The 17,189-nt window shown below is 35.4% G+C and overlaps 1 protein-coding gene across 1 annotated transcript in view; it reads left to right on the forward strand.

The window, feature by feature from the left end:
• Positions 1-17,189, forward strand: part of SDCCAG8 (SHH signaling and ciliogenesis regulator SDCCAG8) — a 107,137-nt gene that overhangs the window by 66,920 nt on the left and 23,028 nt on the right. The window contains exon 16 of the mRNA XM_085056698.1: positions 1,211-1,342. Within this exon, the coding sequence (XP_084912824.1) occupies positions 1,211-1,342 (132 nt within the window). The remainder of the gene's footprint in view (positions 1-1,210; positions 1,343-17,189) is intronic.

Below are 17,189 nucleotides of genomic sequence, written 5' to 3' on the forward strand. Positions count from 1 at the left end.
AAGATCATGTTGTCATTTCTCGATTTGACTTGTCAATGTAACAACATGTTTTTGAAGGAGGAGTATTCCTTCCTCCCTGCACTTTGTTGTATTTTTCAGAATGTCAGTTGTTGTTGCATTCTGTAACAGCCAGGAAGGTAAAGTATCTTTCTGCTGTAATTGCAGCATATTTAAGTTTATGATTTAAAGATATATCTGAAGCTTTTTAACCTTGAGATCTGGAGTGGCAGATGCCATAAATCAAATTTGCTTGCTTTTGATTCGTATTTTCTGATGGTATAGCAGATTCTGACATGTTCTCATTAACCTTTTCCAAAGAGTTAAAATTGTACAAGTGCATAATGTATATTTTATCACAATTTAATGTGAGGTCTTTTCCTGATATTAAGAAACAGCTCATGCCTGTTTCTCCATGGGCTGATGGTTAGAGATGTAGCAAGTAGCAGTCCCAGGTCATTCATGGATCTGGTGCCTCTGCTCACCCGTGAAGAATAAGAATTGCTTAGAAGTGACTAATATTCTTAAAGGCTGTGCTGAGTTTTATGTAGATTAGTGTATGCTTGTATGATTTGTCCCTTGTTTCTTAAAATTTTGTTAATTTTCCTTTTAATGAGGCTTTGGGTTTTTGGTTGGGTTCCGGTGTTTTTTGTGGGGGAGGGGTTTGTGGGGTTTTGTTGTTGATTTTTCTTTTAATCTGTGCAATGTTATTTTAGACATAGGAGGTTAATAAAGTTTCTAAAACAGTACCACTATTGAGAGTTCAACCTATAACGTGGAGTAAAGGTTAACAAGGTTTTAGTAGCTGTTTTTAAAACTAAATGTTAGCTTTTGCTAATAAAGAAGTTGAAATGTGTTTTCAAAATGTTAGCCAAATTCATGGTTTTCAAGAATGAATTTACATTTATTGATCTTTTTTAACATCAACATATAATGTCAAATGGCATGCCTGTTTAAATCAGGCTGAAATTAGCTTAGCCAACCTATGACTGAGTGGTTGTCAGTGGCATATTTACAATATACCCACCATATCATGTTCTTTTGTCTTAAGATTATCTGAAGCAGCATTTTGTTTCTGTAAGTTCTAGTAACAGCTTGTTTATGCATTACATATAAATGTATGAAATTTTATAAATGCTGAAGCCACATATTGATGGCACACTGCAGGATGAAATCTGACAACATCCATCATCGCTTTGTTTTACTTCTGTAGATCTGAAGTCAACCAGCTTAGTCAGGAAAAAGACTATCTTCATGGCAGATTGGAGAAAATGCAGAAACGGAATGATGAATTGGACCAACAATGTATCCAGCATGGGACAATGCATGAGAGAATGAAGTCAAGGTAGGAGGTCCTGTTAATCTGTCAGTACGTGATATGCTCAACTGTACAACAGTTGTGTTGTGTAAACATAAAAATGACACCAGGTTGTGTGAGTTATATTCTTTCCTTCTGAAATGACCACTCCTTCCCCCTCTCCAACCATTCTGTCAAGTTGGTTTTTTTTAACATCTTTTGCTTGTGCCATTTTGGATAAATAAAAGGAAAGCTTGAACAACATAGTCTTCCAAAGAATTTAAACCTAGTACATATGTGTGTGGGCTGCTTCGGCTGTTCTCTGCTCTAACTTGTATGAATAGTCTTACCATATTACAAAAAAAAGGAGGGGGGAGCTGGAAGGGAAGAGGAGGTTGTTCAGTGATGTGAATGTAGAGTACAGATGTGGGTTCCATTATGCCATGTAATAGTTGTATTTTTGGGGTTTGCCATCATTTAACTTGTATAAACAGACAAATTTTACTGAAAATCATAGTAACCAGAGAAATACAGATGGTTTCCAGGCACCATTAGCCTTTCAGAGAAGCAGTGACTTCCTCAGGACGAGCTGGGAGCAGCTGCAGCAAGACTAGTATGAAATATTTCCACGAACATCAATTGACTTTTCTGGCCAGAGTATACAGACTGATAGTGGCTTGTGCTGTGATATGGATTAGATATCCTCAAAATCACTGTGGAGTTTTCATTTTGGTTCCAGAAAGTTCATCTATGCTCTCTTGTTCTGTTTTCCACTCCACATTAAGTGTAAGAGGCACTGGAAGGAGCTTTGGCATGCTTGTGGAGGTAGAGGATGAAGTAAGGAGGCTGAGGCAGTGCTGCAAATCCAGTCATCCTGGCTACCTCTTGTTATTGGTCAAAGGCAAAATGCAGTTTAATTTTATTTGGACTAGGCAGTCCTTGCTGGGAAAAATTCTATTTGCTTTTTTTGATCACTGACCACCTGAGAGGAACAGAGCTTGCATGTATTAAAGCAGCCAGTCCTGTATGCTCATTTCTTTAAAGTATTCTTTTTTTTTCTGCCATCTCTTTGTTTTCTGTCTGTCTATATAAGCTTCTTTCTTGCAAGCACTTCTTGTGTTCATTTCAGTCATCCAGAACCACTTCTTTCCTCTTCCCTTTCAGATTTCTGTCTGTATCTCATCCTGTTCTTCTGTAACCTTGGATTATCATCATCATTTATAGCTCAGAGAACAAAGAAATTCAAAATGCAGCAACTGTGTCCCTAATCTGTGTAACCACATAATCTTTCCATTTATCTTACCTCTCTTTTGATTTCTTTAGTTGTGCTGGATTCTTACCATATGTAGGACTGAGGATTTGAGGTTACTTTCAGTAGAAAAAAAAAATATTCCCCCTCTTTTTCCATTTCTTCTGTAGAATTATCAGTATCTAGTAGAATTTAAGACTGCTTTGTAAGTTTTTAGGATAATCTTTCCTCTATCAGAACCAAGTAAAATAGATCTGCTGGAAAATGTTGCTCATTCTCTGCAGCAGCAATGATTATACACTAGAAAAGACTGAAAGCATTAATCCAGAACACAAAAGTGGTTTGAAAGCAGAGTGGTCATGCTGCAGGCAATGCCTTACCTTCTGCTGCTGTTTGGCTGACAACAGAGAGAGAAAACAGGGCAGTAATAGCATTTGTCTTATTTAATATTTTAGAATATGTAAATATGGCAGAGATTATCAGGTATTTGAAACCTGAACTGTATACTTTACCAGCATTTTAAGAGGTGGCTGTTTTAACATTTTTAATTGTCATCCTGTACTCTATTAATTTAAAATCCAACTAATAAATGACAAGACTGATATTCTAAACTGCTTTAAAAAATCAGTGTAATCTAATTTAATTTCCATGTGAAAACTGTAATAGATTTTCTGGATTAACTCCCAAATGCTATAAAGTGGTTATGAAGTTTACAAATCTAGGTGAAGAAAAGTAGGAGGAATAACTACTACAACAAATAAATCTCCCAGTTCCTTATATTTATACTGAAGGATTTTCACTACATAATAGTAATTTCTCTCTTCTGATTTTTGAAATAGAAATCTGACTACACAATTTTCTAAAAGTAGAACAACAAATAATACTAAGGTATTTTGCCTCAGATTTTCGTCTATCACTTAGATACTGATAATCACAGGAAAATACTGTTAAAGAGGATTAATACATAACACATTTGTTTCCCCTTTGTATGCAGCAGTATATAACAGTGGTCCTTGTGCAACATGGTCCCACAAAGTGCATTCCTACCTAGTTTTCTAGCTGCTGCTATTCTGGCTCTTTAGAAAATTTCCTATATCAAAATGATTTTGGCTAAACTTGGGACCTAACATTTGCATTTGAATAATGAGGTATTGTGATATTTGTTTGAGAAGAAGTCTCTGACAATACTTGTTTTCTCCAGGGACAATATGACAGGCCCTGATATAACTGTTTTGTGGAAGAAGCAAGATCTAATTGATCAGGCAGAATTTCTTTTGGAGCAAAAGTGTTTTGGCAATCATAAAAGTTGCACTCCTGAAAGTGAACAAGCTAAGTTTTTTACTGCCATTCCTATGTCTGTATGAATACATGCTGCAAATGAATGTAGTCCAAAATTAAATAAGCAAGTTTCTAAGAAAGAGACTACTTTAAGTTGCAGTCATTAAACAAGATATGGAATCAGCCTTTTCAATGTAATAGAAATATCAAGCCCTTTCGGTGTGTTTTTACTCAGTGAAATATGGTGTTAAAAGAAGTCGATGTCCATCTTAAATGATACAGTTGTCACATGCTGGTGAGGCAAACTTGAATTGAAAGATGTATAATTCACAGGACTAAGGTGAGTCCAGTGGAGCTGGTCATTGTGTGTGACTTCATGGATATGAATCTTGCAAAAATAAGTTCTTGTCTGTTATGTAGCAAAGAGACCATTTAAGTAAATTTTCAATCTCAAAGCAAACTGTGTTATTAAATTCTTCATATTCCCATTATTTAGATTTGTGTTCATAGTAGAAATTAACAGGTAGCAGAAAGTACAGAATTTCTTAAAAGGCAGGTGTAAAGGTGGAAACCAACCAAGAATAAAGGGAATATGAAGCAAAACTGAAAGGTTTCTGGTTCTGGGGTGTTGTTTTATGTTCCCCTCCGCATTATGTGAATAGATTCCAGATGAAGAAAAATTCAAAACCAAGTGAATTGGGTAACCAACATAAAGTTGGTTCATTCTTTCCTTAATCTGTTTTCAAACTGAATTCCCACGTATGTTTTTTCACCTCTGTAGCTAGACCTGTTCTGTAAGTGCAGATCTGCTTTCTCACAAGCTCTTTTCTCTTCCAATTTGAAGAGTAAGAAGAAAAAGACAAGAACCAGCCTAGATCTATTATTGTTTGAACATATTTATGAATGAGTATTATTTGCCCAAGCTGCCACAGGTCAGGATTTCATCCAGCTATTTAAGCTTTCACTGAACTTGGTTGTAGTTACAAGGTTCAGTTATGGCTTTACGTTTCTGCATCTATTCTTCTCATAAAACAAGCATTTGATTGTAAGTCAGCTATTCAGAGAATTGGTTCTGTGGCCAGCCAGTATCTAAAATGGGAAGCATTTCATTAAATATAACTTAGCTCTTTTCTGTGTACGTTTGCTGTTGAAGACCCAGGTGATATGTGGAAATACAGCAAACACAGAATAGTATCTTCAAGTGGGAGAAGAAAATCTTAGGCATTTTCTTTCCTTTTTTCAAGATGAATCAGAAATGTCTTTACTTTTTATCAAGCAGTTCAAGAAACAAAAGCATTTGAGCAGTAGTTTCTATGAAATATAAGGCTCTTTTAAAATCTTTTAAATAAAATATAAATTTAGAAGCTTCTAATGAGTTTCTTTCCAAACATTTTTTCCAAAGTTCAGCATATGGAATTTGGGGCTATGAATTTTCTCTCAGTTTTTGTGATTAGAGTTGATATTACTGTAATTTTTGCTGTAATGTGTGTGATCGCTGTCCAATCTATGTCACATTAACAATAAGAAAACATTTTATGCAAATTTGTATGGGGCATTTTGTTGTGATAGCTTTTTGGAGGTGACACTGTTAGATGTATTTCAACTGTATTTTTGCTAGCTAAAGTTAAAAAGAAGAGCCTACAGGACTGGCAGTTTGGGGCAGATGTGTGTCTATTCCTTAGGCATCAGTGGTTGTAAGTTAACTATAAAAATGTTACAACCATCTGTGTAACAAGACGGCAGAGATCTGCTCTCGCCTGTTACTATAAATAAGAAGGAGATTTGTTTGACTTCATAGACATTGGATTTATAAAGACTCTATGTGTCAAATTGTAACTACGTGCCATGTTGCTGAGATATGTCTGCAGCCAACTACCTGGGGTGTCTTCCCCTTCAGACATTCTAGTGCAGTGCAGCAACTGTGCAGAGATGTCTGTATAGCACAACATGTGACAAATTATATTTGTTTCTACCTATGGCAAAATGTATGATTCTTATGGATGAGCTTATCTGGAAGAGTAGCAAAAATGGATCTTTAAATGGACCACTCAAGGAGTGAAAATGTGATACTCAGTTTGACAAGAATTTTAAAGGCTTTTTTCCACCATTAATTTTTTTTTTTGTTTGTTTTGTTACTAAATGATAGTGTATGCAAGATCATGTATGCATGAAGGAGCACACATCTCTGAGAATTTAGACATATTTAGAGAGAATGCACCAGCATTTTCAAATAACTGACAAGTAAAATCACAGTAGCTAGTTTGCTGTCACTATTACACCTCTGAATAGGGATTTTGGATTTTTTGGTAGATCTTCAGGAGAACAACTAATTAAAATTATTTCTTGGTAACTGGAGCACTTAAGTTGCATTCGAAATTTTACATTTTCTGCCTAAAGCTCTAGTAGTGTGTGTGTGTTTGCAAGAAATAATGATGGATGGAAGAACTTAGGTTATGTCATTACCTGAAAGACCTTTATTTTTTTCCAGTCCAGTTCATTCTCAGTTGAATATATTGTCTTCCTTATTCTACTGATAGATTAGTATATATTTTTAAGTAACAGTGAGGTGATTGTTCCTATATTTTTATTAGACCAATAATCTGTTTTGCAATGCAATTATAGAATAAAAAATGCACTATATTAATGTCTTTTTAGTTTAAAATGCATTAATCTTTAAATTGGAAATAGAGATTAACATGCATAGTGTCCATAGAACCTTTGATATTAAAGATATGAGATAGTCACATTGTCTATCTCAATGTGTGAAGAGCAGTATGCTGCACTTTTTCCTGAGCATCATACTCCCACCTTCATATCTTTGGTGTGGTTTTGCTGTATTGAGATGGCTGTAGCAACTGGAGATACATAATTGTTTGAGCAGCCCTTCATGCAAGGAGTTTGTAAAAAGCTTCGTGATCGCTGTGTCAGCACTGCAGTTCAGACAGATAAAACTCACAACTCTGTCCAGAATTTGGGGTTATCACTATTACTTAATTTTTTTATTGCTATTTAATAAACTCATATTTTAGGTGGAGGAATGTATACTCCAGAGAACTGCTATAAGGAAATAATTAATGGATAATGTGCATACACATAGTTGCAAATCCTGTCAGTGTCTGAAAGTATATTTGGCTTTTGTTTAATGTTGGGGTGTTTGCTCACAGTTCAAATTCTCTGGAATAAAAATTGGATGTTCAGAATCTCTCCCTCCCTCTTCCTCTGCAGTTCACCATTTGTCTATTTACTATATATATATATTTTAACTATTTTTCCCTTTCTCACTTTAAATAGATGTCTGTACATAAATACTTCTATCATTTATGCTTTTATATGCATAGTATTCCCATTCAAAATGGTTAATAAGTTATATTAGTTTATAAGACCCAGAACATTGTTTTTAAAGATTTATTACCCAACTACCTAAACAGTAGACACCCAAAACAAAAATTTCCATAGTTTATACAAAAATTGAAAAAGTATACAAAGAGTGGAATACAAGGTTTTCATAAAATAATGCAAAATAGTGTGCAAATGAGTTCTCAGCCCTAAGAAGCAGATAAGATGCAGAGGGGAATATCCTACCCAATTTCCAGAGGGATATTTATGGAACTTAATAATGTTCTGTAAGATGTATTCTAGGTCACAGAGTACTGTGTTCATCTGTTTCCAAGTGTGTGTATCTAAAATATATGTACCTATATATATAGTTTACATACTTCTTTTTTTTTGAGAGTGTATTGAGCTCCTTTGTAAAAAACATTAGGCTTCATTGTTCCAATTTGGACAACTGTTTCCATGGATCTTCTCATTGGGATACTTCTTACTTTTAGTCTGAACATTAACTGTTTGGTTTGTACTTACTTGACTTCGAGCCAAAATTGGGACAAGTAGTTCTTCAAAAGAATCTGCGCTGGTCACGCAAGTAATTGTAGAGAATGGATGTATTTATTTAGTCCTACTTCTGATTATAAGTAAAGCCTTCCTCATTTGTTCTTGTTTTTTCCAATAAGCTCTTCATCACCTTGGGGCTCTGATTGTTGGTCTTTTTTAAATATGGGCAATCAAAACTGCCTTGGGTCTTGGATGGGGACATTTGAACATGTTTCTGTGTATGGAATTGATATATTTTGTAGAAATTCCTTGACTGATGAATTCTACGGTCACATTTGCCTTTTTGACAGCTACACTAAAAAATACGTCCAAGACCTCCTTCTCCCAAGTTAATTCAAGTTTTTAGCAGAGACTTTTGCCATGAATTGAGAAGGCATTTAGTCCATAGTGTAAGAGTTTCATCCTGTGTCTGCTGTTTCAATCTACTGACTCATCTATTTCTTTATGCGCAGTACCCCAGACCTTCTCAAAGCTGATAACACCTCTTGTATTTATCAGCCCACTCCTCCTTTTTTGTGCTGAGTCATAATTCAAAATATTCAAAAATCTGTTTAAATGTAAAGAAATTCTCTTATAATTTTTCTTACCTTTCAGTTGTTCCCACTGTCTATGCTCTTTGTTTTAGTCAGTTACTTGTCAACAACTTAGTTAACAATTGCTGATGGGACATGATATTTATTGTTTTGCTGAAATTAATGTAGGTAAGATTTATTGCATTTCCTTTATCAAAAAATGGGCTGTCAAAGAATTCGATGTGACCAAATCTGCTTGATCTGGCTTAAATTTCAGTTTCCATTTACCTCTTTATGCTCTTATATATTCTGTTTATTTCTGAATTCATTGTAGGCTTTTTTGTGCTTTTGAGTTCATGTTTATGAGTTGATAATTATCTGAATTACCTTCTTTAAGGATTAGTTAATCTTGCACATGATTTAATTGCATAACAATATAGTCAATATGAGGAAGAAGGTGTAGAGGGGAAGTCACTGTGTCTGTGTTCACTCGCGCATCAAGACTGCTGACCACCACAATTCTACTGTTGTAGAAATTGGAAGATAATAGCCAGGAAAAGGGTATTGGTCCATGTCTCAGATAAAAGCTAGGTGGGAAAATAGCCAGGTTTTCTTGTTCCTGTGTTGAAGAGCTCCCAGCTCTCCGACTAACACGCCCTCTGCTAGGAGTCTGGTAATTGTCCACTTCAGTGAATATCTTCTACTCTACTGCTTTAATATACTCTGCCTTCTCAAAAACAGAGAGGGGGATAGTTCATATTCAAGCCATCATGAACTGAGTCAAAGCCTACAGCTCACTAATAGTAAGCTTGTGTTCTTGTCTACCAGGAATGTAAAAAGCCCTGAAATATGTGTGATATAAAACAGCACAACATAAGGTTCCAGGCTGTTCTTGTTACTTTCTGTTGTCAGCACAGTTGTTGGTTTTCAAATTTAAATGTTAATTTAGCATTAACGAAGCATTCTTGATTCCTCTAAAATGGAGGTGGATAAAGGTGATGTCTTTGACAGCTCAGCCCAGACTCTCCTTGATTCTGCAAGATCTAGAAACTCTTGTCACTATGCAGATCAGAACACTGACACTGAAAAAGATGTGCGTAATTGGACAGAAGTGCACCCATTGTTTTCCGGGGGAATTCCATTTTATTCTCCAGCATTTGCTACACACATGCAACTGTTTTAATTTTGGTTAGGGGTTACTTCTATCATGGTGGTGATACACAATTGTGTTAATCCACCAATTTATCCCTTATATCACTGTATCTTCTTTGGAATGCTTTGCCTTCAGTGTCTGGTAGAGCACCTCTGGTCATAGGTAGTAGTTATGGACCAGTCTCTCTCAGCACTTTCCCCAGAGATGTGAAATAAGAAGTGAGCAAGCTAGGTCAACATGCTCCTTTGCTGTCTTGTGGACAAAACCTAAATTTTTTAATGGCGTGAGAGAGCACCAAAAAGCATGTCAGCCTTGTTCATTCAAGTTAGCCTGAGCTTAAGTTACCCGCTTAAATGTAGCCAGAACTACAGAATAAAGGTTTATACCTTTCTAAAAGGGTAATAGCCCTTCCAATGTAGTATAAACTCTGGAGGGCAGCCCTAACTATCCATGTTCTTCCTACAATGTTTAACAATCTTTAGCAAGTCATTATTTTTTTAGACCATCTAAAAAATTAAATTATTGAGGTCCTTGACTGTTACACTCTCTTTCTTTTCTTTCTTCTGTATCGTTTTCCATCTGCATTTTTAAAGTTCATTTTCCTGTACTGCATTTCTGTGATATCCTTGTGATGTATCAGAAAAATGTTAAAAAACCAACCCAACAAAAAAACCCACCCAAACCCTTTGCAAATAGCCGCTGTGAGACTACCACTATGCATTTGACAGTAATTGGGATCTTCCTATTGAGCCTTCATAATTATAGTAAAATCTAACTATTGACCCATTTGACAAATTACTTCAGGCAGTAGCAGATTTCCTTCCAGTTTTGATCTCTGTGTATAACTCTGAGATTTTCAGAAAAAGGCTATTTAAAACCCTCCATTTCCATATAGTGGAGAACTGAAAATGAAGACAGATGAGTAACATTTAAAGAGCTTTGCAAGTGTGTCATGAAAATTTACCAGCTCTGTAACAAAATCTATGCACCTGCCTGCTTTCAAGGTTATTGTAAGAGGAGGAGACACAAACTAATGATAATTTATGTTTTAATATAATAAGTGATTGAGTTTTGCAAGGTTATTGGAAGACTGCTGTTTCCCCAATAACTTCAGTGTTTTGATTGCTTCTGCAGGATCCAGTACTGTTCCTATGGAAGTTGATCTAACTCTCATTTTTCATATATAAATCCAACCTGTTCTTAAATCTTTTTCGCCTTGATGTGTCTTGTGTCAGTAGTAGCATGCCAATATTTCACTTGGAGGTGGAGTATTTTCCCATCATGCTTTTTGTTCTCCATCTTTCAAACCAGTAAGTACTTAGATCATGCATTATGAGACTGGGGATCTATTATTTCCAGTGTTTTTGTCAGCTGAAACACAGATAGAACTTTATTTTGCCTATTTCTCGTCTAACTTGAACTTCCAGAGCTCCAGTCATATTCATTGTTAGTTTCTGAGTGCACTCTAAAAAATTTGCCTTCCTAGAAGAAATGAAATGCTAAAAAGTGATTATTGAACTTTGTGACAGTGCTAATTGGTAGTAGTCAAATAGTGACAGGCATTGGGCTAGTTTCTAGAAATGTGGTCTTAAATGTGTTATCCTTCAGCAGTTAATGGCAAAAGTTTTAGTGAAATAGAGATTATGGAAGGAAGAGATTATAAGGAAAAATAGTATGATAAGACCTATTTAGCATCTGTATTTCTGGGGTACTCAAGACTGTGTGTGTTTGCTTCTTAGCAGGGCTTCTCAATTTGGTTCTGGTATAAAGTAGTGATGATGGAAAATATGAAAGAAATTGAAAAGGATAATAAGATTATTCTGCGTTTAACTTGTTTTGCATGAACAGCAAAGTCATGTATGGAGGGAAACAAACGGGAAAGGAGATTTTTATTTTCTTAAAGTTCTTTTTAACCTCAGAGTGCCAGATTCCACCTTTAGTTATAAATATGGAAATACATCCTTGTCCCAAATAAATCTCATTACCTGGGACGTGATCCTGAATGATCTTTAGAATTTTGATTTGATTTTAGTCAATTGCTAAATAGTTTCAGGCCTCCTGTATCAAAATGTTGTCTCAGTGGCACGGCTGAAATGACAGTAAACTTTCCTTGGCTTATGTAAAGCAGTGTAATTTTTTTGAGTGCTGCACTAGCACTTCCCACACTACCAGGGATATAGCCTTAGTTTTAGTTAGCTATGTGACTTGCATGTAGTAAAAAAAAAACTTACACTTTTTTGGGGGTTTTCAGGTTATTTTGCTTGGCTTTTTTCCCCTGTTGCTTGGATCATTTGAGTGGCTGACCTTTCATATATATATTATAAAATATGTATGTGTGTATAATATATATACACATAGAGTTTCAGAACTAAAAAAAGCTCATCTGTAAATTGGTATCAAACATAGACAATTGCACAGAATAAATGTTTGGGAGCATGTGACTTAAAAAGCACTTTGACTTCAAGAACTTTTACCATTGTGAAGGTTGTTACAATCTTCTGTGCCTTGTCACGCATGTGTTAGATGATGCAAATACTTCTGCTACTCAAGTTTTATGAATAAAATGTACAAACAAGTGGAGCAGAGGCATATGTGTCCTTGGAAAAGGCATAGGCTGGGCAGACATGGAGTTTCTTCATCGACTTTCGGTAATGTTAACCCATGTCAATAAAATCCACAGGAAATGTGTCCAGCATTTTGTCCTTTTTAAATTTCCATTTTTAATAGCAAGAAGACACTCCAGGCAGTGCATTTCTGAGGGATTATTACATTTCTCGGGTGGCTGAAGTCACTCACCCTTCAGCCTTGTGCCTCTCAACACACCCGAGGCGAGCAATAATCCCCAGCTAGGCACTGCCTGTCTTATCTTATTGCTTAATTATTATACCTATTTAATGGTGCTTAGAACATTGTCAGCTGTTGAGAAAAGGTAATTATCACTAGTCAAACGAAAAACACTTTTTTGGCTGCCTTACGGATACACATTTTACTGGTACCTTGATACATAATGAAGCCTGATAGCAAAACTTTTGCTTGTCTCTTCTTCAAGCCACAGCTGTTTCCCTGCTAAATTCATCCCATCTGTCTCCCCTTCCGTAAGGCTGTAGGCAGTATAGCATAAGTACAGAAGCAGTTCAGTGCTATTTTGGATAAACATAGCTGAAATTTGAATCTTTGCCATTTGCAATGCACACATTTTGTTTTACTGCTGTAAAGAGAGCTGTCAAAATAAAAACTACATGGATAATTTACTGAAATGCAGTCAAATAAAGGGATGATCAAAGGGAAAAAATGAAATTATAATATAGGGTCACTCTTACGTTCATGATGTATTCTCAACAATTTAATTGTTGACCTCTTGACATGGCTGAGTGCAGAGAAATGGGCAGTGAGTAACAAAAGTAGAAGCCATTGAATTAGAACAGGATTTGAAGAAGTCCAAACTTCATGTCAAAAAGGGTGATCACAGCAGGAAATTATTTGTGATGGTACTCTGTTGAACCATCTGACCAAGGTATAATTCTTTGTTCATTTTGTGATGAGTGCATGATTATGTGAGATAATACAGCTTGGAAATTAAATCCATCATTTCTATATGTGGCACTGTCTCTGGATATGAAAGGACACCATAACAATCACAAATGGGCAACAGTCATTACACTTCTTGCATTTGCAGTTGCAATTGACATAGAAAATTATATATTAAAGCTGAGTACAGTCATCTTCATTGAGGTTGTTGTTCTAAAATGGATTGATGGTCAGTTATCCAAGGATTGTGTTTGAAATACCAGGTTTCCTGGAACAGAAGATCCAAGTGACAATAAGGTCTGCTTGACTTGAATAAACTGAGTACAGTACAACCTACAATATTGAGTATATCAGGCAACATGCTTTTGAAAAAAATCCGGTGTTTTATTGAAGTGTTAGAAATCCTGTGGCACCTCTAGTAGGAGAAGGGGTTTGACCACTGCTTCCTGGACATATTTTCCTTTCACTGTGTTATTGTGTTCTATGTGGTCCATCTCAGAGAAAAACTGTGACTGGTAAATGCTTCTAAGTCTGTTGTAGGAGAATCTTGGAAGCAGTTTCTGGGTTAACCCTGATGTGTATTTGGGATAGTGCCATGTTCTGTGGAAGTTAGTTCTTGAAGGCTTGTGCTTCCAAATCTGTATTGCCTTAGGCAGAGGTGAACAAAGCCATGTTTGTCCTAACCTAGAAGATGCTCTTGTTGACAAAGAAAGAAGTAGATGATGAACTTAAGTGAACAATGAAATCATTTAATACAAAATTGATCTAAATTTTATGAGCATAAAGTTGCTTTGGGAAAAAGTGCTTTGTGGAATTCACTACCACTTAAATACTGATTTCAGTGTTCTGTATTGAGGTAGAGAAAGGGAAAAAAGGATTTTAAGTCACTAACTTCTTTTGTATTTACAGAACTGTTTTTAAGCTGTATCAAAAGAAACAAAGTCTTGTGTAATGTTACTAAGATAGGTATTGCTACATGAAAAGCTCACAGAGTGGTTTTTATGTAAATACATGTAAAATCAATTGTCTGTGGCAAGAATCAAGACAGTATTACTCCTCCATATTAACAGCAATGTAAGAATTTCTCTGTCTTTATAGACACTAAATTGAAATATATTTTAAGTTCTCAAAATATTATTTTTAGTTTTGTCCATAATATGAACATATATAAGGATGTCAGAATTGGTGAGACTGAATGTTGGTAATTAGTCCTCCTGTCACTAATCCAGGAGCTGGTAACACACCTACTGCACCGCAACTAGTGCTCTCAGGTATCAGCTTAAATTAAGAAGGGCTCCATTATTTTTTAATGAAAGCAGACTTCTTCAGGGACTCCATCGTAAGTAAAGGCATCTCCCCCTCTGCTTTTCTTTAACTGAAAAAGTAGTTGTATAGACTTCTCTGAGGTCACCAGGACATCCAGGTACTAGGTCTTAGAACAGCTGCTTTTGTTGTAAATATATTGTGGCAATTCTTTACGGTTCTATTAATGTCTGAGCTGATATTTTGGAAATAATGCCTATGACTTGGTCATCCAGTTTTGTATAACACACATCTGTTGGAAAATGTGCATTTACTAACACAGAAAGCTATTTTTATTGCTATTTTTTTCCCACTCTCCAAAAGGAGATATTTACTTTTGTGCTGTGTCACATATTAGAAATGGTTGGCTCCTGTTAGAATTATTTAGGGAGCTGCTGTAAGTTGAAGGGCCTGTAGCCTCATGTATAATAATTTTGACAGGTTCACCACATTTTTTCCAAATGTTATTTCAAAACTGCAAGTAGGTGAAGAAAATTAGGATGGTATAGTGTTACCCTCTCAGAGGGTTGCACAGTTGAGATTTGGGGATGGAGAAGTGAACACCATAAAGAACAAAGCAAGTTATAGTGACTGTCTTTGTAATGTGCAAAGTATTAAGGAAGTTGTCAATATTATTTTTTTGTCATATTCATTAAATTAAATCTTTGCATTCCAGAGTACCTTGCTGTAAGCACGTGCATTTGTTAGGGATGTGATCAAAACCCCAAGATTATGTGAATTCCTGTTGATACTTCATCTGCAGTGTTGAGTGTTCTCCCACTGTTGGGACTGTTTATGGTGATCTGGATCTAATAAGCCACAAAACTAGCACTTAAATACTTACTTGCTTTTTGCCTCGCCATAGTCTTTTTACTTACATCCAGGATTATTTTTTCTGTTTATGAGTTTTTAGATCAGACAAAAAGCCTTATAGTTTCACTCATTCCTTCTGCAGGTTAGTATAGGACCAAAGGAAAAGAAAGAGTGGGTTAGTGGCTCACATAGTACCAGCCAAAAAAAACCAAACAAACATTAAGTAACGTGGAAGAAGATAAAAACTTCAAAGACAAAATATGAAAAATATTCTTACAGTGCTGTTTTGTATTCTTTTCCCTATACCTTTTTATGTTTTTCTTATGTTTAAGGTAATTTTAGGTATTCCATCTGCTTGTGTGGAGGGAATATTTCCTGGTAAAAATGTTCTGAAGATTTCTGGATCTTCTGAAAAAAAATATATATTTTGGATATACACAGCAAACAAAAAGCTCTGCTTGTTCAAAATTTTTTATGCAATTTACTTGTCTGCTCACTTATCTTGTGAATTACATGATCAGAACTAAAAGCCAGTACAATCTTTACAGAATATTACTACTTTTTCTCTATCTTACTGTCTGCCCCCATTTTCAATTGCCCCTATTTTGGCAAATTTTAGATATAGTTTTTGTTACTATTAATGCTGATATTATGATTAGATATAATCTGCAAACTCAATAATTTGAAAGTAATTTTTTTAATAGCATCATGGCATATACTGACCAGTACATTCCATCTATATGGTACATTGATGTTTTTCTTTTTTTTGCTTAGGTTCTCTCAAACAGACAAATTCTATTATCTTTTAGAAGTACTTGCAGGTCATCTATACAAAACTAAAATCCCTTTTATACAGCAGTAGTCAGCTTTGGGGTTTTGGGTTGGGTGTTTTGTTTTTATCTTTTTTTCTATTAACAGTGCATGGGAAAAGCTTACCTTATACTATTGTGTTGAAATGCTTCCCTGTGAACTGTTCTTCACTGAATTGTCTGTGGACCCAGCACACCCTGTTCCATTTGAGCCCCCCCAATGTACAGAAGCAGCCCCAAAGTTTTAAACAACAGGGACTATTTATGCAAAAAGAGAGGTTAAATTAATTTTGGTAAAAACCCGAACTGATTAGCATCTTGATAGTTAAATTCATTAGCAGAGTCCCCCAGTTCCACTTCAGTTAAAGCAGTGTTGCAAGATAAATGAGTGATCCTTCCCATGCTATTTCTTTCCTTTTAATAATCAGTGGAACTTTCGTTGCTGGAAACATCTGAATTCGTTTGGTCCCATAAACACAACAGATAACTGTAGAGCAGAATTAAAAATTAGAATTACTTGAGATGTTAGTGTTGTTTATGTGAAAATATCCTCCTAAAAATTCTGTTCCACTAAAATTTATTCTGTTTTATTTAGCTAATTTCTATTCACATTTTCAAATAGCACAGTTGGGGATTCTTTCCTTTGTAATCTTTTTGGGAAGGAATTTTTTTCTAATACTTCAGTGACTTTCTGCATCAGATTGCAGGGTAATGTTACAGTCAGTAATGTTTACATCAACAAATGTAAATTCAAATTAAATCTATTATTTAAATAGCATAATGGAAACACATGGTGCTTTGTAGTCATGTAATTAAAGAAGATCTGTGCCTCCAGGAGTTTATGATCTGAAGATCAAAACCATTTCCACATGCAACAGACCTCTTCTAAATTATCGGTCTTCAATTTGGGGATTTTGTCTTGCGTCTACTTCAGCATAAATTTTACTCCTGAGCAGAGATTTCAACCAAGCCAGTGCAGAACTCTCTGAGATGCAATGCCTAAGTTTTGTATTTGACAGTTTGTGTGGGGGTAATTTCCGCTCTAGCACAGAAAAGCTTGGTGTTTTGATGTCAAGATTTATGCCTCCCTTATTTAACAGCAACACTGTGAACTAAACTTTGTGAATTATACTAGTTTAGTTGGGAGGGGGAACTCAATTTCTTATGTTTAACAAAGAATCTGACTAGCCATGCTTTTTTTTTTTTTTGCCTTTTTTTTTCTTTTTTTTTTCCAGCTGTGAAATAATTTTGTGCAAAATTGCATTTGAGTTAAATTATTCACTCATCCTGGGGCAATAGCCTGTATTGACATTCCAGCTGAGCCAACTAAAAATATGGGAAACAGACCAGCCTGGTATTC

The sequence above is a fragment of the Lichenostomus cassidix genome, chromosome 3 (assembly GCF_008360975.1).
Source record: "Lichenostomus cassidix isolate B80296 chromosome 3, HeHo_3.0, whole genome shotgun sequence".
In the NCBI taxonomy this organism is placed as follows: Eukaryota; Metazoa; Chordata; class Aves; order Passeriformes; family Meliphagidae; genus Lichenostomus; species Lichenostomus cassidix.